Raw genomic sequence first — 21,791 nt, 5'->3', positions numbered from 1 at the left:
ACTTACTGCACATTATTTGTAGTTTATCCACTGATGGTGTTGATGTCATCCAAGATCCAGACAAAAATAATTTTATCATTTATAGTCAACGTGTTTAATTGTTCAACCCAAGTTCATTAGGCTTGGTCATCTTTCATCTTTCCCCTGCCTTCTCACATCACCAAGATGCCCTTGCTAATAACACAAACCTGTTAATGTCAATAACATTTGACTCACTCTCTATGTAAATTGATTTATTGAATGTCATCCATTCTGCAGGGATAATTGAAAGCTTGCTTTGTGCATTATATTCCTAGTTGAGTGCGTAAGGAATTACAGAGAAAGTAGAGAGGAAAACAGACTGTCAGAGCAAGACTGCCCAGTAGGAAACATTGCATAGTTATGTGTTATCTCCTTGTTTCTCTGTGCTGATTAAGATAAATTAGAAGTGAGATTAAAAGCTCAAATAACAGGTTTTAGAGATGCAGAGAGATCTGACAAAAAATTCTTGAGCCTCAGAGGTCAACTTGGTGTCACAAGGCATGAGTAATTCTGCTGGCTCCACCAGCAGTCACACATACTTCTTATTTGTAGAGAGCACTGTTAACTCTGCACAGTGTGCATTCCTAACCCCATATTTATTTATCTTTAATCTCTTCTGATTCCTGTGTTTTGTCTGGATGCAGAAGTTGAGAAGTACGATGAAAACCTCCATGAGAAGGTGGTTGAACAAGGGGGAGCACAAAAGAGATACTACTTTGAAAACCTCAAAATCAGTGTGCCTCAAATCAAACTGAGTGTCTTCACTTCCAACAAGCTCCCTTTGGATCTCAAGGTACCCCAGTGCATTCCCAGAGTGGGCTTCTGAGGAAAGAGGAGGAGATGGGAACAGAAACTTTAACTTAATAGTATTAATTTCCATTTACTCTTCCATTATGGAAGTTACAAATAGTAGAAGTGCCAATAAGTTCTGTTATTTAATTTGCATAATTTCCAGTCTCTTCTGTCATGCTCTTTCATTTTTCTAATTTCAGTTGAAGCACAGACAATGACTCACTGCTTTACAAAAGATCTTAGTTACAGTAATGGAAATGTAAAGAGCTTAAAGGGAATAACTATCATAAAATAAGAAGTTACTCAGAAATACAGGACAGCTCCAAGTGTTTTCATCAAAAAAAATGTTTCATTGAAATTGGAGAATTTGCATGAGCCCCATGCAATTTGGTTCAATATTAAAGTAAATTCAGATTGACTGTGGACTTAGGTGGAAAATCTGGTCCTTTTCATGTGGTAATAAATCTGGCATGGTTGTTCAGTGAACCAGGGAGTCCAGATTATAGCAAGAAGATAATCTCGTCCAGTGTTCCCACATAATAAAGTGGCAATGGTCAGTTGCCATTTTAATAATAATAATAATAATAATAAATTTAATATTTCAATCAAAAATATTTCTGTTCCCTCTGAGCTAATACAACTACTTTACTCCAATGTGGAAGAGTTGAAACAAAACCAACCAACCAAACCACAAAAAACCATCCCTACTGAACTGCTGCCTATTCAAAAACCAAAACTGAGACACTGAACCAGACTTTTTTGTCTTTGATGTTAAGAACATCAGGATGTGCAGGCTTTTAAAGAAGTTTAGTTTTGTGTAATGAATGAGTATCTTACCAAGATGACCCAGAAGATCATCAGTCCTGCATTTTTGTATTGCTTTTACCAAATCCTCGTGCAGAGGACAGTTCAGTAGCCAGCTGGGATGTTCCTTAGCTGGGATGTTCCTTAGCTGGGATGTTCCTTAGCTGGGATATTTCTCACACTCAACAACAGCAGCAGTGTCCTGAATGTGTGTTTGCACTTCAACACAAAAACACCTATCACTGATTAGCTCAAATGCACAGAGAGTTAATGGTGAGTGCCTTTAAGAAGCCAGGCACTGTGCACTGTGGATTTCCTACCACCCTTGGAATAGGATTCCAGCTGGATACATCTTGGCAGCCCTCAGCAATGTTCCCAAGGGAAAGCCTGGCCTATACATTTTTGCCCCCTAATGATAACAGTCCCTGCCTGAGTTCTGTATATTGACTTTCACAGACAGAGTTCCATTCAGTTCTGTAGCACAGGAGAGTTCAGGGCAGGAGGCAGAGAATAATCACAGTAGAGCCTTTGTGGAAGTTTTTCTAACTACCTCTAATGTTCCTGGCTTGGACATGGCTGGCTGGTAATTTGGTGTAGACAGATTATTTTTATTAGGTACCAGTATTAACAAAGTTGCCTTATATAATATTTGATAGTTAAACAGGAAATTACTTCCTACCCAAGTGAATAATGAGGACTACTCTGGTTAGTCATCCATTTACTGAAAAAATAAATAGCTTCTTTCTTACTTGCAAACTTAAGTCAGACCTGTAACTTGCCTTAATTGCCTGCAGATGGCACAAAAATCGTGTTACTTACACCAGCAAGGCTTTGGTGATTAATGTGTAAAGATATAACACAAGTGTCAGGCTTCTTGTCTTCCTCAGATTGTCTGATGTTGGTAACTGTGCAGATGCATTATTAAGACCTGAAACAGGGGGGTTTCTGTCTTAAAAGATTAATTTTCTTGTTAGTTTTTCTATTGAAATTATTTTGTTTGTGTGTGTGTCTATATAAAGATGTGTAGCTTGTCCATCTTAAATGGGGTTTTTTATGTACAGATGGCCTATGAGCTAATTACAGTCTTGGTTTTCTTCCTTGAAAAATAATGGAAAAAGCTAGTTTAAAGAGTTTCAGTATACCATATAATGTTAAGAAATGAGCCTCAGGCTTACAGGAAATTATGTATGTTATTCCAGCTCATCCTGACACTTAATCCCTTCATAGAACTTCAGCAGGGTGGAAAATTTCCAGTTTTATTAAGGAAATTCATTTAGAGTTTGGTTTAATTGACCATTGGAGCAGTTATAGCAAAGTGCTATATGTGGAATATTGGACACATTTTGTTCTGAAATATTCCTATCAAGTATAGGAAACATTGCATTGGGAAGTTTAATGACTATGGAGTTACTGGAGGAACAGTTCTAATAACTGATCATTGCTTACAAGTAAAAGGTTTGTGGGTGATTGCTCTCTATATCCAAGTGGTAAACCACTCCAGCAGCCTGAATGTTGGTTTGTTACCCATTCAAAGGTAAATTCCTTTGGGTGCTGTGAATGAGAAGTACAGAGCAAACTGAAAATGGCAATACCTTTTTTCACTCAGGCATTGAAAAGCACGTTGGGATTCCCCCTGATCCGGTTTGAGGATGCTGTGATTAATCTGGATCCCTTCACCAGGGTCCATCCCTATGAAACTCAGGAGTTCATCATTAATGACATCCTGAAACACTTCCAGGAGGTAAATGTCATGGATTGTATTGTGGCACAGGCTGAACTTCTCTGGATTTGGGAGTTCTCCATTGAGGGTGTGGGAGCTCTTCCCTGACTATTAAGTGTTAGTGCTGTGTTGCTTCTTTGGCATATGGAATAGTAGTATCACGTGTTTCTAAGAATATACCACATTTTAAGAGCAAACTAGGGTTGATCTTACTGGTATTTGTGTGTCCATTTCTCCAATAAAACTACCTGGGTTGTTTTATGCTTCTGTTGTGGGTGGGATATTTTATCTTTTAATCAACCTTGCTGGTGTTAATGTGATTCATAAGTGATATTTCATTCTTCCTCTTGATTTTTACAGGAGCTGCTCAGTCAGGCAGCAAGGATCCTGGGTTCTGTGGATTTCCTTGGCAACCCCATGGGTCTGTTGAATGATTTTTCAGAAGGTGTTACTGGCCTTATAAAATATGGCAACGTGGGTGGGCTCATCAGGAACGTCACACACGGAGTATCCAACTCTGCTGCAAAGGTAATAATTGTGATATTAAAGTTGGCTACAGCAATGAGCAAAAAATAGTCAGGCAAGAAGTCAAATAGAATCCCTGACCATGTTTAAATTGCCTTATGTCCTGTTTGTTTTGTAAAAATAGTGTTTGAAGTGTAGATTTTCTTTTCTTAAATGCTTTTTATACACATCTGAGAGATGCCAGAGACAGGAGTCAGTGACCCACTCAAGGCCTTATTATTGCTATTTATACACATACTTTGCAGATTGAATGCAGGAGTTAACAGAGTGAGAGCTAAAAAGTTGCTCAAGTGTGGCCTCATCTCCCAAGTGCAAATGAACAAAGTTGTATTATATTATGTATATAATCTACACAGAGAAGAGAGCATTAGAGAAAGGTGGAGTATTAAGGGATTATTTAGTGTATCAGGAGTTGCTAGCTCTTCTTTTTGGGAAGTGCTTAAGCTGATGTGAATAGCAATTATTATGCTGACACTTGAGGTTTGGGGTCTTTTATGCCACATAGCAACAAACTAAGGAATTCCTAGATTGCTCTGAATTTATCTTTAGTTTAATTCCAAAGTCTCTGCATGGTGAACATTCTTTTGTCCTTCCTGATAACAACTGGGAGAATTCAATTATATCAGTGGAAATAACTCTCTTTAGTGCCTGAGACAGGGAAGATCTGAGGCAGCAATGAGAAATAGGAGCATTTTGGATCATGGTCGGTTCTGTCCTTGATACTGAGCAAACATATGTCCTTGAAATGTTTTTATTACATATATGGTGTGTCAGCATGAACTACTTCGTGGGCAGAACTGGAGCAATGCTTTCTTCCCATAAGGATGTGTTGTTAAAATTTGGTTTGGGAAAAATACTTTACTTTCTGTTATTTTCATTTTCCAACCTGGTAAGTTTGTACATGTGCACTGTAATGGTTTGTCCTTTCACAACCTTATTTGTATAGAAGGAAAGCCACTTTTTTCCCCTAAAAGTAACTCAGAAGATGTGAAATGTAGAGTCTGGATAATTACAGACAGCTCAAGACTAGCATTACCAAACCCAGCCATCACCAAGTGCAGAGCTGGAACTAACCCAGGGAGCTGAACCAAGAGCAAAGATGACATGCACCTTGTCTAATTCTCATGATTCAATTTTGGAGAATTTCAAGAAATTCAGACAAAACACCATGTTGATATTCCTGTCTTAATCCCCTACTTGGTAATTCTGTAATTAACAGCACTGCAAATACAAGCTTGTCCAGGCAGTGTGGTAGAAGCTCCTGGAAGGCAGCTGTTTCCATCTGCTTTTGTCCATCCTTTCTCCTCGTGGTTGTAGTCTCTGGTGACCCATCCACTCCACCCAATAGAGTGTGTTTCTTTAGAGTTTCCTTTCTATAAAGTGTTGTTTCCTCATCTCAGTCACATCTGCAGCAACAGTCCCATAAATCTTCCTTTAAAAGGCACGAGCCTTCCTCTGTTTCCCACAAGGGCAAGGTCATTCTTTGAACTTCGGAGTCATTTGTAACCAAGGGGTTTGTGAAGGAAGATTTTCAAAGGCACAAGGGCAGTTGGATGCTGAACTCTTTTCAAAATTCAACAGGAGCTGAGTGCCTGCTTCCCATTTATACCTTTGAAAGTCACCCCATGTACTGTTTATCTGCCTTCCCAGGTATTTTTTTCCTTCTCCTTGGTACATCCAAAATGTCTCTGTGATGCAAGTCTCACACAGTGCTCTTTTAAAACCTTTTTTAGTGGTTTACATATTTGTCCTATCAGAACAAGGAGAGAATTATATCCCTTAGGAAGGCTTAATAGTACTTTATGGAGCTCCTTGATTACTCCTCCTTCCAAAGGTTGGATTTTAATTCTGCTACATAGAAGACAGTGGTTAAAAGGCTCAAATATTCAGGATGAATTCTTCCTAATGTGTTGCACTGGTTTTAAAAATCTGCTAGAAAACTAAGCCAGGAATGTCCAAGTGATAAAAAATTGGCATTTCAAATACAGTTTTTAGAACTTTTATCCTTTCTGTTCTTCTTGTGTAAGCCTTATGAGTGTGTCTAAGATATGTAAAATATTGGTAAGGAAAATAATGTGGAGAGAAAAAATAATTTGAATTGCCCAAGAGAAACATGACTGAAACAACAGCTCATTTTCATCTTGCTCTGGGTGCTCTCTGTAGGGAAGGTATTTTCATGTATATTTTTACTGCATAAATTTTCACCTGATCTGGAGGTGCCACAGAGGGGCCTCGTCTTTGCAGCTTATTCTGTGGAGCTGGTAACTAAAGCAGCCAAAACCAGAGGAGCCTGTTCTGCCAAGGAACTGAGGGCTGGGAAAAATCCCCACTTTGGTTGTTAGAGTACCTGACTTATGAAGTGTCTAAAATAAAAACCTATCCTGGATTTTAAGATGAGTTAGGTATTACGGTGTGAGTAGATAGATAAACAGAGAGTAATACTGTAATCATTGCTTTAAAAGTAACACTGCTTGACTGCAGCAAGAAGTAAGTATTGCAGTTGTATCTGGTTTTGTCATTTTATTGCTTTTCTATTTTATAGTTGTGCTGATTATCCCTGTAATGGCTTTTCCATGCATTTCAGAGCACGCAGTGGGTAATGCCTTCTTTCAAGTGGAGAGCTGCAGTGTATTTAAATTGGCACAAAACCTTAGGTTAAATAAAGTTCACTACAGACAGTTTTGTAGTTTTTATCCCTTGGAGACTCCGAGTTCTGTATTTTAAAAAGTTCTTTGATCCTAAATATAGACACCTGAGGGAATTTCATTCCCTCTGAATGGAGCCTTCTATAGTTGCCATATGCGTAGAAATGTCTCGCATTCTTGGCATCCACACTTTTTTTTTTATTCCTCCCGTTAGGCAGGATAGAACTAAATCCTGAATTATTCCTGTTTCAGAGGTGTTTCAATTAGAAATGAATGCTGAACACTGAATTAGCATCTGAACAAAACTGTGTTCTCCAAATGGAAAATGTGGTGTGGTTGTATCTCTCAGTGGCAAATAGGTGTTATGATGACACAGTGAAATTCCTGGAAAGATTCATCAACTTGTCAATACTGTGTTCAATTTGCCTGATTTCTTTCCACCCCTCCAAAGAATTCTGTTATCTTTTATGAATTATGAGCACATAGTAAAGTGGCTGTTATGACTCTGAGGTTAGGCTTTATTTCTGGAGATACATATATATAGGATGGAAATAATTGTTGTGTCCCTCCCTTCCTCCTGAGAAAAAGAACTCAATGAACTTCTTGAAAGAGCTGAATTTTCATATTGAACTTTGAAGTTTCCAGTGAGAAGTTTAATTAGGCTTCTTAAGGAAAGGTAAGCCATCAGCCAGAGTTTCCTTGTTAGGTTTTTGGGAAGTGTGCAGGATTCTGGAAGGCTTCCTGAGGCTTGGGAGCAGGCACCTGAGATGCCAAAACTTACCTAGAGAAGAGTTGCAACAAATTGCATTGTTTGTTTTCTTTTATGGCTGAGGAAGAGGCACAAATGAACTTCTGCCCTGGACTTTCGTTCCATACATTTATTTTAATTCATTTCAGAGTAATGGCAGAGGTGTGTCAGTGTTTAACAGGGATAAGGAAAGAGGTGAGGTGTTGCAACCAGGTAAGAAAAGACAAGTAAGGATGCAAATATTGCTCCAGGTGAGGGTTTTGACGTGGAGTCACTTGTAGAACAGGAGCATAAAAGCAACACAAAGGGAAATAAGAGTTTTAACCCTCATTGTAAGATAAATCAAAGCAGAACCTCAAGTGGTTGGCAGTGACAGGAAAATAAAGATAACTGAATGGAAAATGAAGAGGAAGTAATAAAAGGGTTATTTAAAAACAAATCATGAACAAGTGTTTGACTTGCATGAATGTTAACTTTAACAAAGCTGGCAGTAAATAAGATGAGAAGTGGCTGTAGCAGAGCACAGAATGGAGGTGCAGTTTGTGCAGGTTCTACCCAGAAACAGATGGAAATGTTTCTAATGGTTCCCTTTTGTTTAAATTTCCTTAGTTTATGTAACCAACCACTCCTGTTTGATACCATTCAGAAGCAAGAACAACTGGCATCCTCCCATCTTTGGAATCACTGGGGTTCAGCTCTAGCAATATTAGCTCAAAATGCCATGGGAGTAGCTTAAAATCAAATCATATCTTAGTGACAGGGAACCTGAGAAAGAAATAAATGGTGGTGTTTTCCTCAGGAGGGTATTAAACAACATAGTCAACTGATAATGCAGAAAGATCATGGTGACATTCGGGTTCTGAGTTTCCTACCATTCTGTATTTTCACCATTTTCCTTTGATTCCCTGCTCTTCTGTTCAAATGGTGACAGCAGAATATGTGTGATCACTGGCAGTCTCATGCTGGATGAAAGTGAGGAAGGCTGGAATACCTGTCATCTTTCTGGGCAACTGTACAGATTAGAATTTGGGTTTTTTTCTTCGGGAAAGCTGACAGTCATCCTTTACAAGGGTAGTCGAGGTATTGAAGTCATGGGATTTAGCAGCAGCTGCCATGGCTTTTCTATTCCTAGAAGTGATTTATACAGTTTGGGTCAAATGTAGGTATTTCTGTGTTTTCTTCAGTATAATCTTAAGAATTTTCTCCTTGTGTCTTCCCCACTGTAGCACAGGGGCTCCTGCAGCTTGTCCAGCACCTCATCTTCAGTTTAACTTGCATTTCATTCACAGATGAGCAGTTCATGTGCAGGTTTGAGTGCTGAGCAGTGAGGATCTGTATCAAAATGTGCAGATCATGAGATGGAAAGAAACTGAAATTCCCAGGCAGAAATGTTATGTACTTGGAGGAATATTATACATGAGGCCATTTCCCCATTTCCTGCCAGTTTGAAAAGACACCAAGTTTTATGGCCAATTAGTGACAATCAAAAGCCATGGAAAGTGTCAGTTTTAATATGCAGAACATCTGGTATCTGCCATCAGTATCTTTGAAAAAGGTTTTGGGATAAAGGATCATCATTGAGAAGTTCGAAGTATTATTTTGTTCTTCCTGTTTTTAATTTGTACCATGGGATAAAATGTGTGTGGCCAGCATCCAGGTTGAAAGTTTCCTTCACAGTTTGGGTTAAATTCACCCTTTCTTCTACAAAGCTCCTTGCACAAAGTGTTTGTGAACATGCTTTGACTCCAGTGGAGACGTGGGCATGGGTAGATCAGACAGAAATGCTGATGTTTCCTGTGAGAAGAACTGGTTTGATCTGGACTTGATGTCCTAAATGGGCCCATTCAGAATCCAACTGACACATTGATGCAGCTTTCAATGAGCCTTTTCCAGGAGAAATTACTCAGTTGATAACAAGGATTATTCAGTGATGCAGCAACTGCAGACAGGGGGATGCTCAGCTGGATAGAGGAATGTACAGGTGACCATTTGCAAATAAAAAAAAGGGGGGGATTAGAGAGCTTGAAGTTTTTCACCTGCTCTAGACTTCATTTTGAAGGGTTTTACCAGCTGAATTTCTTGCTAAATAAAATACAGTGTGCCTGTTTTGCTGACTCATTGGAGAATTAAGGGAGAAAAGGAGCATTTAAAATGAGGTATGCAAAGTGCTGCCAAATCAAACTGTGACACTGGAAATAAGCATTTATCATAGAGATGAAATGAAATTTGATCTTAACCTTCAGTTTTTGAGTTAGCATGTCATGAAGACAGGCACATCTGTCCCATATATCACCATTAGCATCTGAAGGAGAAAAAATGGGGTGTGGGTTTGAAATTAATGAGTTCAGTCTTGACAAAAGGCTGACTGCACCTCCCTACTGTGTATTTAAAGTTATAAAGTTATAAAGCTGTGTAGAAAATGATAAATAATACAGCCTTCAACTTGAAATTCCTTGGCTGTGTATCCCTGAGAAGGGAAAATAGTGTTTCTGTGTCCATGGGTGATGGCCAAGCTGTACCAAGAGCTCACTGGGATCAGGTCAGCAGCTCCAAACCCATCAGCCCTCACAAGTTGTTCACCATTTACACATACACATGATGGCAGGTCCAGTTCACGTGCTTGCATCAGGTGTCCTTCAAAAATCAAGTGGAACGTGGAAAACCTGTTGATTTTTAAGTGGGAGGTTCTTTCAGATCCCAAGTGTGGTCACAGGTGACCATGGCAGAAAAAGAAAGTGGCTGGAGAGAGAGCGACTGCTGGGGTTGGTGCTGCTGGAAATGCCCCTGGAAATCCCAATCACAGAGCTGGGGGAGATGATGTTAAACCCCAAACCTCACGTGCCCCCTCTGAGCACACTGTTGTTATGTATTAACTCTGGAGCTCTTCGGGCTCTTTCTCAGGTTTTCAGTACTTGGAGGGGTTTTAAGGAGGGCAAATAATTCCATCCCCCCAAAAAATAAACAAACAGGAAGACCTTAAAGCTCGGTAAGAGTTGAGGCTGGGGGGAGGGGAATTATCTGTTAAGGGTATTAGTTGTTTAATAAAGCGCAGTTGTCCTCCAGATGAACCCGCCAGTGACTCTGCAATTGGGGTCATTCCAAGTTCATGCTGTGGACTTTTGACTGCCTTCTGTGTCTGTGAAAACAGCCGGCGGTTCCTGCAGGGATCACTCAGCCAGCCCTGTAACACAAAACTATTGCCAGCGGGCACCTGCTGCTGCTGCTTCCCAGGAGGTCCCGCAGGGAAGCGACCCAACTCCTCAGGCATCCCCGGGATGGGAACAGCGGGGCTCCCCTGGGATACCCGGCTAATCAGGCTCCTCGCAGCTCCCATCAGGGGGCTTCCCATTACCGCCAGCACGCCCTTGTCAGGATGCATTAGGAAGCCCAGTTAACGATGGGATGTGAGCTAATTAAAGCCCCTTTACTTTGGGCGTGTGACACAAATAGGGGTGGGGAATGCTGCAGGGAATCTCAAGGAACATGTTTGTTCAGTGGGAAAAGCCGGCGGCTCCTCGTGGTTGTCGGTAATTTGGAGAGGGTCAAAGTTTATGTTGCTCTGAAAATGAGAAGCTGATTATCGCTTTTTGCTGATTTAGTATTTTCTAAATTAAGAGTGTGTCGGTTCTATTCATAGTGCCAGGACACATTTCCCTCTGCACAGTTTGGCTTGGTTAGAAATGTGTTTGGGGCTCAGCCTGAACTGCCCTTTCTGGTTAGGACTGGATTAAACAGTTGACCTGGGGATGTGCTGATGTGCAAAGGAAAGGATAAAAGTCTAGAGCATGTAAATTTAACTGAATTCACAAACCTTCCTGCTAAAATACCCCAAGTAATTCTTAAGAGACTGACTGAAGCTGTGGAAAAAGTATTTTGTGGAACAGCTTCAGACCAGGAGGCCTTTGAAACCTGACAAATAAACACCTGCTACTTTTTCAAATACTTAAAGCATTTCACTTTTTACTCCCAGTATAATGCACCAGTGACCACAAAGATGGGAAAGGAGGAAGCTGTGGTGTCTGTCTGCTTACTGGGGTCCAGTTTGTAAAATGAAATATGTAGTACTTCCATCCCATAACAGTGCATGTGATGGGTCCCTTCCAATTCAGCACGTTCTATGATTCTTTTCTATGATCTGTTGATGAGCAAAGAAGCTGCTCTAAAAGTTATTTTTATGGTAGATCACAGAAGTGAGACAGTGCAGTAAAAGCAGGAGAACTTAGGCTGCAGATTTTACTAGACAACTTTATCTGTCCCACTGCACCCCAGTCCTGGTGTATATCTCAAATACTGCAGGGCTTTTTTCCTTTTTACACTTTCCAAAGAATAGCAGCAAGATTTGAGGATGGCTGACTGCTCTCTACAGCTTTGTTTTGAACCACAAATCCTAGCAGCATGTATATATGTTTCCTTAGCCTAGAACACATACACTGGGAAGGGGGTTGCCTCCATAGAGCCAAATAAGTGCTTCATTTTGAACTGTTGTAATTTACTGTCAGAAGTCGGTGTAAAAATTGGCTTCCTCTAAAATACCTTGAACAGGTTGTAGAGTTGCAGGAAATAAAGGTGATTTTTAATGATATTGCTACAAGGCACATGATCACAAAAGATTGGACTCCTTTCTAAATGAGTTCTGCAAAGCAAAGATGAGAACTGAATAAACTCTGTGATTTCTGATTTAAATGCAGCTCATTTTGAGGTTTGCACAGAAGTTGTAACTGATCTATATTTAATTTCATCACTTTCTCCCTTAGCATTCCATCTTGGAATGTTCTGCTTTGCTCAGTCAATAATATTTGTAAATGTACCGTTCTCTGATGCTAGAATTACAATGGAATGTTTGGACTCAAGTCATAATTGTGTATTTATCCTTTTGGGATGTCCTTAGAGAACCAGGCAGTGCCAAGAGCTTAAAAAGACTTTAAAAGATTACTTAGACCTTATTTCCATGCTGTGTGCTTCATGCATCTGGCTTAGAGGGAACAAGCAGTCCAAAGTCGAGTTTTCATTTGCTTTGAATTCTTCTTGTGCCCCATAAGCCTTATTGTTTGGCACCAGCTTTGGTTCACAAACACTGGTTTTGTTTTTCTTCTGTTGCTTGAAACAGCAAGGGATACATAGTCCCTGCTAAAGGTTTTGTGGCAAAACTGCCTTAATTACTGGACCTTTAAAAAGAAAAACAAACACACCAAATAACCCAAAACACGAGCAGATTAGTTTTTTGTACAGACACTATTTCCTCTGCTTTTGCAGATCATGGTGGATAGTTAATATTGATGGGTGACACTGTGTAAATGTAAAACAAGAAATGATGAATCACTGATTTACTTCAGCCTGCAGAGGAGGCTGAGGCCAGCATGCCCCAGGCTCGCAGAAGTGTAATAACATCTTCAATAACTGTGAAGTGCTGAGAGTGGTTTACATGCTTTTCCAAAGATAGTGGGCACAGCAGCATAACGTCCTGGGATTTGGAGGAAAATGTCATATTTCACCCTCCTCTGGAGGATCAGTTTGTGTTACACCATGTAGGCTTGAGTGCAGTGGGGAATGTTTTCTGCTTGCAGCATGTGACCAGTTGGTATATTCACATCATGGCCTAGTGTGGGATGAAAACCAGGGATCCACGTATCTTTACAGAGGAGACCTGGAAGAAATGATCTGTAGGGGGGAAATGCAGGAAGTACCATCTGCTTTGGGGACACAGAGGATCAGGGGAGACAGAGGGTATCTGTGAATGAAGGGTGAATGCTCAGCTGACTGGGGCTTTTTGGAGGGGTTCTCCTTCTGTCAAGGCATGATGGATAAAACAAAGCATTAAACAATGCATATTGATGCTAAGCTGAAATATTTTCAGTACCTAAAGTGACAGAACTTTTAGTCAGTAGTGTCAGTCAGAAGGCTCCTACTTGGCTCTGCTGGGAGATGCCAAGTTGACAAGTGAAATCCCCATTTCTCCCACATGCCTGGTGCAGACTGGCTTCCTTCAGTGCCACCTGGGTGCCTTCTGGGTTGGAAATGGGTGACTGCACTTAGCTGAGACTGATGTGCCCTGCTGCAGTTCTGTTTCAAGGCAAAGGATGGCTGAGATGGGGAAAATGCAGAGATAAAAGACCAAGTGACTCATTTATTTTGTTCATCAGCAAGCAGACAAAGAGCTCATTATGAAAATTAGGATGGGGGGGCTGATTTTTAGAAGCCACTTGATTAGTTTTGTGTTTGTTCCACACACTGTTGTGTTTAGTTATGTTGGCATTTACATGGGCTTGAGGAGGCTTTGAAGTTATCAGGTCACACCTTATTAACAAAAGCTGAGGGGGACAAGGGTGGGTCACACTTTTGGTGTCACCTTTGTTTATCTGGAGACTGTTTTCTGTGTGACCCGGTTCACAGCTCAGTAAGGACCATCTCTGCCCTTCCACCAGTCTCAATATCTCAGCCTTAATGTCTAATATTGCACTTCCCAAAGGAGGCATCCAAAAGCAAGACATTTTGGGGAAAAAGGCAAGTCTGCTTTTGTGCTTTAATGTATTCAGATCTCCCTTAGTCGTTTAAGGTGGACTTAAACTGCCTAAATTTCTGGTGTTCACTCAAGTTTCTGATCCTGAAGTAACTCATCACTGCTGAGGAACTTTTTCTTAATACAGTGATTGTCATCTACACAGAGTGGGCAGAGAAGGTGTTGTGCAGGTGTTTGGGGACTTGTGTTAGAACCCTTAATTTTCCTTTTTATATAGGTAGATACAACCCTGTTTACTGAAATGGGCTTCAGAAACCACTTTGGGGAAAGTATTTCTGAGGTGCACAGAAAAGGCAAAAAAAAAGTGAAAAAGTTGTGACCCAGCAGCAAATTTCATTCAGGAGGTGGGTATTATATACCTGTACTTCACACCTATAGTGGTATTATGGGCTGGCAGGTGTGGTTCAGATCAGGAATCAGGATAACACTGACACCACAGGCTGAGTCTTTATTGCAAAGGAGAGTCTAAACCTCAGAGAAATGGTGAGTTGCTCCCTTTCCCTCAGCCCTTAACATCACTAATGCCTGTGAAGTGGGTCCTTGTTTTATCTTCCCTGGTGTTCCACCTCTAATTGACAAACTCTGGACCACAGAGCAGGAAAGGGTTCAGAAGGGCCTCACTCCCCTGTGCTCACTGAGTAACCCTTGGGTTTGGGTACAAATGGTACAAATGGCAACAAAAGTTTGGCTTCAGTCTTTGTTAAATGAGGCCAGAAAACAAACAGGCCCCAGGGAGGGGGGAGGAGGAGCCACGTCAAAAAGTAATTCAACATGAAGTTCATGTTTTGTAATTAATGTGTGTTGAGTTTAGATTTTGTCACCTGAGTCAGGGCAAAATGGAAACATTTCATGGTACATTTGGTAAATTAAAATCCTTAAATCGTTGTATTTACAGCTGTAATTCAGTGGTATTCTCTAAATAACACAAACAAAAGTGCCCCTGTTTAACTTTGAGTTTACAGCTAATGGAGAGTTTGACTTTTCAACTATGTGCATGGGATTTTTTTCCTTTTTCCTCCTTGCTAAGAATAATACACTATTATGTTAAACTTCTCTCTGTACACTGAAACAGAATTGTTATTGATGATTAGGTGTCAGATTCTGCTTCACAGAGGAAAGGAAATCTGAGGAAAGACTGGATTATATCCTCTGGGAAAGCTGGGCTAGTGAAGCTGGCCAGTACAGGGGGGGCAAGGCTGTAAGGAGAGACTACCAATTCTGATCAATATTAATAAGTTGGTATATTCTTGCTGGCTGATTGTCCAATCATGCACTAATATAACTTCTAAAATGTGTTCTGGAAAAATCATTTTCTAGCCTTGATATATTCCATAATAAGGTTTGGATTTTGAAGGCCTATTGAGCCTTTTAATTTTTATAGCAGCTACTCTAATCCTCTTAAACAAAGTATTTATCCAGAAAAAAACCTAACCTTAAACACATTTCACAGATAGCTTCAGGTTGGTTTGTATTTCTAGACTAATTTAAAAAAAAAAATCTACATTAAGTTCAAAACAAGGTCAAGAAGTAATTCAGTCTCTGATCACCATGTTCTGTTTAGTGTCCATATGATCAAGTCACAAGAAAGGTCATGGGATTTCATTTTCATCCCTGTTGTTAAAGTCTACGTGTTTAGATAATTGGAGCCACTGGACTGGTTTGTCTTCGAGCTGGAATGAGTATTTCAAAGTGAGATGTCGTGTCATTAGTGAAAAAGAAATGACAGAAAAAGGAGGGGAAGGTTGTTGTGGCATCAGGCACAACGATTGTTTGTCTAGTTCTGTTTTAATCTTCAGTGTATCAGAATTGCACACCAGGGTTTGTTGTCCTCTGGGGCACACCTGAACCACAGAGGGTTTTCCCTTCACTGATGTGGGTGCAGAGGAGATGGTCCATGAAACCAGGGCAGGTCCTTACACAGTTCTGGGACAGTGAAGTCCTTGTTGTGGAGGAGCTGATCCTGCAGGACAGCAGTGACTGCACCACTGCTGCAGCCCTGAGTGTCTCTGACATTCCTGTGGCACCTGGTACCTTCCCCAGCCCCAGTGGAAGACAAAACAAAGCTTTAAATGATCTTTCCTTTGGGGAGGGCAGAGAGGATGAAGTTGTTCATTTATTGAAAGGAGATAAGAATGCTGGTGGTAGGTGAGAGTGGTACAGGAGGTGTCCAACTACACATAATCAAAACCCAGCTAGTTTTTGGAGGTTATTCCAGGCAAATGCCTGCTAGGAGTCCTTTCCTATAATAATATCCTGAATACAAGGCAAGGTTTCATGTTTTCTGTCTCCTTTTCTTGCCTCCCTCCTTCCACCAGGCTTCTGGTTTCTATCTGATGACGTCAGACTAAGGGTCAGCAGATGACAATAGATCATTTTTATTTGGTGCTTTTTCACTGGCTCTCACACAGCAATGGTCAGAGTTCCCAGAACAAACCCTGCTTGGACATAGCTGTTCTCTTTTATCTGTGAGCATGTCCCAAGTCTTCCCCCACGCTGTTCAGGGGAAGTGTGAGGAGTGAAAATGCTCCACTCACATATTGAGGGTTCCCCCTGGGCTTTTGGTTTGCTGTGTGTGGTACCTGTGGGTGCTTCTCAGGTCCCCTGTGTGTCAGGGGCTGCCCCCCGTGCTGCAGTGAGCAGGGCCTGGCTCTCCACTCCTCCCCCAACACAACCATTTCTACCCTGTGTTGCTAAAAAGAATTTAATTAACTCTTCAAATGTTTCAGTTTCATGACAGGAGTATTTGCCTCGAAGCTTTTCACATATCTTTGCAGAAGAAAAGCTTTATATCTACATAACATTCCTGTGAGGTTTTGAAAGGTTACCCTTGGGTCACTGGCGTTGCTTTTGGTACCTCTTCCACGGGCTTGGTTTGTTTTGGCTTGACCACTGCACTTGGGCACCTCCTTGGTTGGTGACTGTCACCTCAGGATTTCAGTTGCATAGGCTGATGTAGTTCTGAGGCTTCTTCCTGACAAAAAAAGGCTGGACAGACTCTGTACGTGTAACAAAACGAGTTGTATAAATCTGTATTTCCCAGCTAGGATCTTGGGATTTTCTGCAGTGAATCTACGTAAGAGAAACCACTTTTGTGCTTTTAATAACAGGCAAGGTTATTATTATTATTATTATTATCTTGCAGTTTGCTGGGACCTTGTCAGATGGTCTGGGAAAGACCATGGATAACAGGCATCAGACGGAGCGGGAATACATCCGGTACCACGCTGCAACCAGTGGGGAGCACCTGGTGGCTGGAATCCATGGACTTGCACATGGTAACCCTTAGCTGCAGTTTTAACTCATTTCTCTCTTAAAAGTAATGATGGGATTGCAAAGAACAGTGGCTGTTACTGCTGGGGGATTATCTGAAGCCAGGGCAGTGGAGCTGTCAGAGGTTTTATGTTTGAATTTGAGTGGGGGCAGGTTGGGGTGAGGGGATTGTTTGGTTTTAAAGTTGACAGAAACTCCATTTAAGAATCAGGTCTTATCACGTGTAACTGGAAGCTTTTTTCCAAATTATAATGAAATCTCAAAGAGAGTTCCCCCAAAACATCAATTTCTTTGTAAAGGTATAAAACACCCACACAAAAAGGTTTTTTTTGAGGGCCAGACATTAAAATTAAAAATGGGTATGGCTGGATTGTGGCTTTCTTATGTTTGCTTTCAGTTCCAGAAACCTGAGTTTCCTTGGAATCAGTACATCAGTTTAAAGTAACATTTCACCAGTTGGGTTATTTTGTGGGTTTTTTTCAGTCTACTGAGAACTAGAGACATGACTTTGTGTAAAAAGCACTGGGCTAGTCTTAATTTGGCCAGAATCTCACATCAATTTAGTTCATGATTTATCTGTTGAAGAAGGTTAAATCAATACAAGCCAAGTTTAAATCAAATATTTATATTTTGCATCATCTTGACTCAGTTTGTTTAAATGTTATTCTCTTAGTGTAACTGTTGCAGCCTGTGCAAAGCTGAGCTGGCTTTCACTAAAACAGGATCTTTTCTGTGCCGAGAAAAGTCGTTTTGCTTTGGTCATAAAGAGACACTGTAGGTATGAAATGCATCAAGAGATGTTTCTCTCGTGTTTGCTGTACAGTCTGACATAAATTACATTGGTAGAAGTGGAGGAAACCTAAAATATGTCAGTCTTTGCTGAACAGTCCATTCTAAAAGCACTTCACTGTGTTGTTTTATCCAGTAATTAGCGTGACTGTTCTAGTCCTCATTCTGTGGCATTTTTAAATGCTTCCCATTCAACTTTTTAAAAAAGAAAAGAACTGCTAATTCCTACATTTCAACAGACAGGATTTAACCATAAACTATAGTTACTCAAGAGGAGGGATTTAAATAGCTTGGGCTTTTTGAGCTTGGCCGTGGAGATGCTGCCTGGTCTGTACTCCACTTACAGCCTTCAGAGGAGCACCTGGCTGAAAGCTGGACAGGAGAGGCTTGAGCCAGGGCACTAAAAACTGATATTCTAATTAGGGAGATGTGAAATCTGTAAAGTGTGTTCTCAGACACAAGTTCCAAGTCTTTTGAAGCCTCAGCAGGTTCTCGACTTCTCAGAGCATTGAGGTTCTTAGGAAGGGAAACGTGCACAGAAATGGCTGTTGGCATCATCACAGCAAAGTCACTTAAAGTGCCAGTTTAAAATAACTGACTTCTTCCAATGGAGAAATACACTTTTCTATTTGCTGTCTCAAATTGTATCAGCTTTTGTCACCTTATAAGTAACTGCTTTACCTGTGCAATAGATGAAGACAGTGTAAGTGCCACTGGAAACAAACCAGTATAAAATATTTTAAAATACACATATTTAGTAGTGAATTAAATCTTTGAGGGATATTATGGTCTGTAGGTATGTGTGTGTATGCTACATGTACAACAGGTAACGTTAATTTGGTTTGAAACATGAAATAACAGTAAATCATGTAGGCGACAGCATCAGATGGGACTTTTCAGAGGCAATAATTCTGGCCTAACTTGCTGTTCTTGTCTTTACCAGGTATCATTGGAGGACTGACAAGTGTCATAACTTCCACAGTGGAAGGTGTGAAGACAGAAGGAGGGGTCAGTGGTTTCATATCCGGCCTTGGGAAGGGGCTGGTGGGCACCGTGACCAAACCCGTGGCCGGAGCGCTGGATTTCGCCTCGGAAACGGCTCAGGCAGTGAGGGACACAGCCACCCTGAGCGGCCCCAGGTCAGCAACCACTTCATATTCCTGAGCAACAATACTGGAAAACTGGGTATTAATACCTGCTGCAGTCTCTGATCTGATTACCTTTCCTCAGGCAAAGCAACAATAATTTAATCAGATTTACCGTGAGCTGTGATCAGTGCTGTGGCCCGTTTCATTCCATTTGATTTTGTTTAATAGATGGCATTTGCTGATACTGTAACAAGGGTGAAATTTGCACAGAAGAGCTGCAGCATAAAATAGGAATTATTAAGCTGCAGCATTAGATCAAGCAAAATTTTTAGAATAGCTGTCTGTAATGAGATTAAACTTCTACTGTGGAATCCTCATGCAGAGTTGAAATGAAGGAGTTCTTCTCCCTGCTCTACCCCCAGCTTCCATTTAACTGTAGAAAAACATCTCTTCAAAGGTTTGAAGAGTTCAGGCATCAACATATTGTCATTATCTTCTCATTTTCATTTTGTACACTAGTTCTCAGTTATAAGGGGTGTGGCTGGGTGCCCTTCTGTGCCCATGGTTATGTGCTTCCCCATCCTCCCGTGGCTGTGAGGGCTCAGCACATCAGGGCAGATGCTTTGGTTTCTTCCCTGTGGTCAGTTCCAGGCTCTACAAAATAATGATGGTTTTGCTCAAAGTAAAAGAATGTTGATTAGCACTGACTGTGAGTGTGGCAGAGAAGGGCCAAGTTCTGAAAGGGAACTGCTCTGAGAGAAGAGATTTTATGCTCTTTGTGGCCCAGAGTTCACTTGATAAGTTCTGTTGTGTGTGCATGACATTTCTGTGCTGGAGAAGTGAAAGAAAACCCTAAGTGAGGTTGTATTGTCAGAAAGCTTGGAGAAAAATGTTTGCAAAATGTTGGGGTTTCTGCTTGTTTCGTCTTCCCATTTGGCTTTTCCATTTCCTGTGTTTTATTATGCCACTCTTGGAACCCTGAAGGGTCTACACTGGGGATTGAGTAAGGAACAATAACCTTGATGAGGTGTGAGTGAGGTGTAGGAAGCTTGAAGAATGACCCAAGGTGTGCCTTGCTGTGAAAATGGAAGTGTGTACACGTGTGTCTTACATAGTTGGTACTTACCCCGATTTGTAAAACCAAGAGGTCAAGGATTACAATTTGGTAAGTGCATTTACATACACAGAATTAAATGAGAACTCCAAGTGCATCCCTGAGAAAACACATCTAGTGTTTCACTTGGACATGTCTTAAATTTGTGACTGTACAGATTGATTGATACCAAGGTGGGGAGAAGCACACCTGGCTGTGCTGTAGCTGCATTTCTGAATTTTTGACCCAGCTCTGGGTTTGTTATAGTTTGTTTCAAGACATACATATTCTCAAAATTCACGGTTTGACATACTTCTGAGACAGTGATTGTGTTATAACAGTTGCCAAACTAGACAACAACTGGGAGAGAGAGGGTGAGAGGCTCTCCAGGCAGCCTGATCTTGGGCTTGTGTTTCCTTTGGCACATATTTCCCTGTAACTTCTTAGCTGTCAATTAAGAGAAGAGGTTAAGACAGATGAGCCGAACCACGTTTTGGTTCCACTAGATTCTGAAATACTGTTGTCACTGAGAAATTATTTTAGTGTCTACACACACCCTGCAGAGTTTCTGACCCAACAACCTTCTACAAGAGGAAAGGAGGAAGAATGGAAAAAAAAAAACCAACCTTTCCCAAGGTTACTCAATCACTGCAGTTCTCCAGTCCACAAAAGTCTGATCAAAACCTTTCTTGGATAAACAAATGTGCCTGAGAATATGTAGATAGTGTGAGAGGGGTGTAAAAAACCCCAGAAAACCCACCTCCACCTATAAGCAACCTCGCGTTCGCGTTTTGTTTGGTGTGGGGGTTTGATGTGCTTATATAATGAAGCAACCAAATGGTTCTTCTGGGGGTTTAAAAAAAAAAAACACAAACCCACACAACAAAGGGTTTGTCCTTGTTTCAGGCTGCTGTGCACCACTATCCCCCCGCCGCATTTGTAACTGCTCAAGTATGTGTGGTTTGGAATGAGAGGAGAACAACGTTCCAAACCCAAGCTCCTGGCTCCACTCGAGTGTTCTGCTGGAGCCTGCTGGGCTGGGGAGGCTCTTCCAAGCTCAGCACACAAAAGCAGCCAGCCCTGATGGATGTGAGTGTGTGACAGTGACTGATCTGCAGTGCAGTTTGGAACACTGGGAGCTCCTGAGCGTGGCAGGAGCAGTTTGACCTGACCCTGAGACTGACTCCGTGTGTGCACGTTCCCGGGGCTGGGGCAAACCTGAGTCAGCCACTTAATTGCAGTTGCATTTAAATGGCAGGATATGTGACTGTAAATTACAGGCCCCTTGCAATTCTCTAATTACGTGGCTGAATTTTAAAAAAAAGCTCTGAATTTCAGCTGCCTGACTTTGAACCATTGGATGAGGTTCGAGTGGGATGAAGAATTTTAATTGAGGTGGTGGGCTTTCCTAAAAGACGTGCTCTAATTCCAGCAAAGTTCCTGAATGGAACAGAACGCTGTGGCTAGGGTTCCTGTGATCAGGCTACATGGACATGAGGCTTTTTTGGCCTCAAATGTATGGATTTGTACTGGGACAAGCCATGTGTTGGGAACATGGAGCCAATATGGCTGAGGCACAGACAATGCCTTTAGAGCCTAAGGGGTGATGGGTTTAAAGGATTGAAGATATTTCTTTAAATCTGACTTTAGGCTGGACTGTTTCAAGGCTAATCTTATTAACTTATTATCTAATCATATCATTTATTATGCTTGTTATTTATGAATAAATCTGCCTTAATACCTTTAGTGCAGAGGAGAGCATAAAACAGTTGTTGACAA

The 21,791-nt window shown here is 41.1% G+C and overlaps 1 protein-coding gene across 6 annotated transcripts in view; it reads left to right on the top strand.

The window, feature by feature from the left end:
* The window catches only part of VPS13D (vacuolar protein sorting 13 homolog D), a 92,730-nt gene that overhangs the window by 52,241 nt on the left and 18,698 nt on the right, over positions 1-21,791 (top strand). For all 6 annotated transcript variants that reach the window (XM_051786477.1, XM_051786476.1, XM_051786475.1 and 3 more), the window contains 5 exons: positions 666-814; positions 3,224-3,358; positions 3,698-3,865; positions 16,915-17,047; positions 18,775-18,970. In XM_051786477.1, the coding sequence (XP_051642437.1) occupies positions 666-814; positions 3,224-3,358; positions 3,698-3,865; positions 16,915-17,047; positions 18,775-18,970 (781 nt within the window). The remainder of the gene's footprint in view (positions 1-665; positions 815-3,223; positions 3,359-3,697; positions 3,866-16,914; positions 17,048-18,774; positions 18,971-21,791) is intronic.

The sequence above is a fragment of the Manacus candei genome, unplaced genomic scaffold (assembly GCF_025592945.1).
Source record: "Manacus candei isolate 608988 ecotype Guabito, Panama unplaced genomic scaffold, ASM2559294v1 h1tg000022l, whole genome shotgun sequence".
NCBI lineage: Eukaryota > Metazoa > Chordata > Aves > Passeriformes > Pipridae > Manacus > Manacus candei.
The sequence above is the reverse complement of the archived record's forward strand: the minus strand, read 5'-3'. Positions and strand labels throughout refer to the sequence as shown.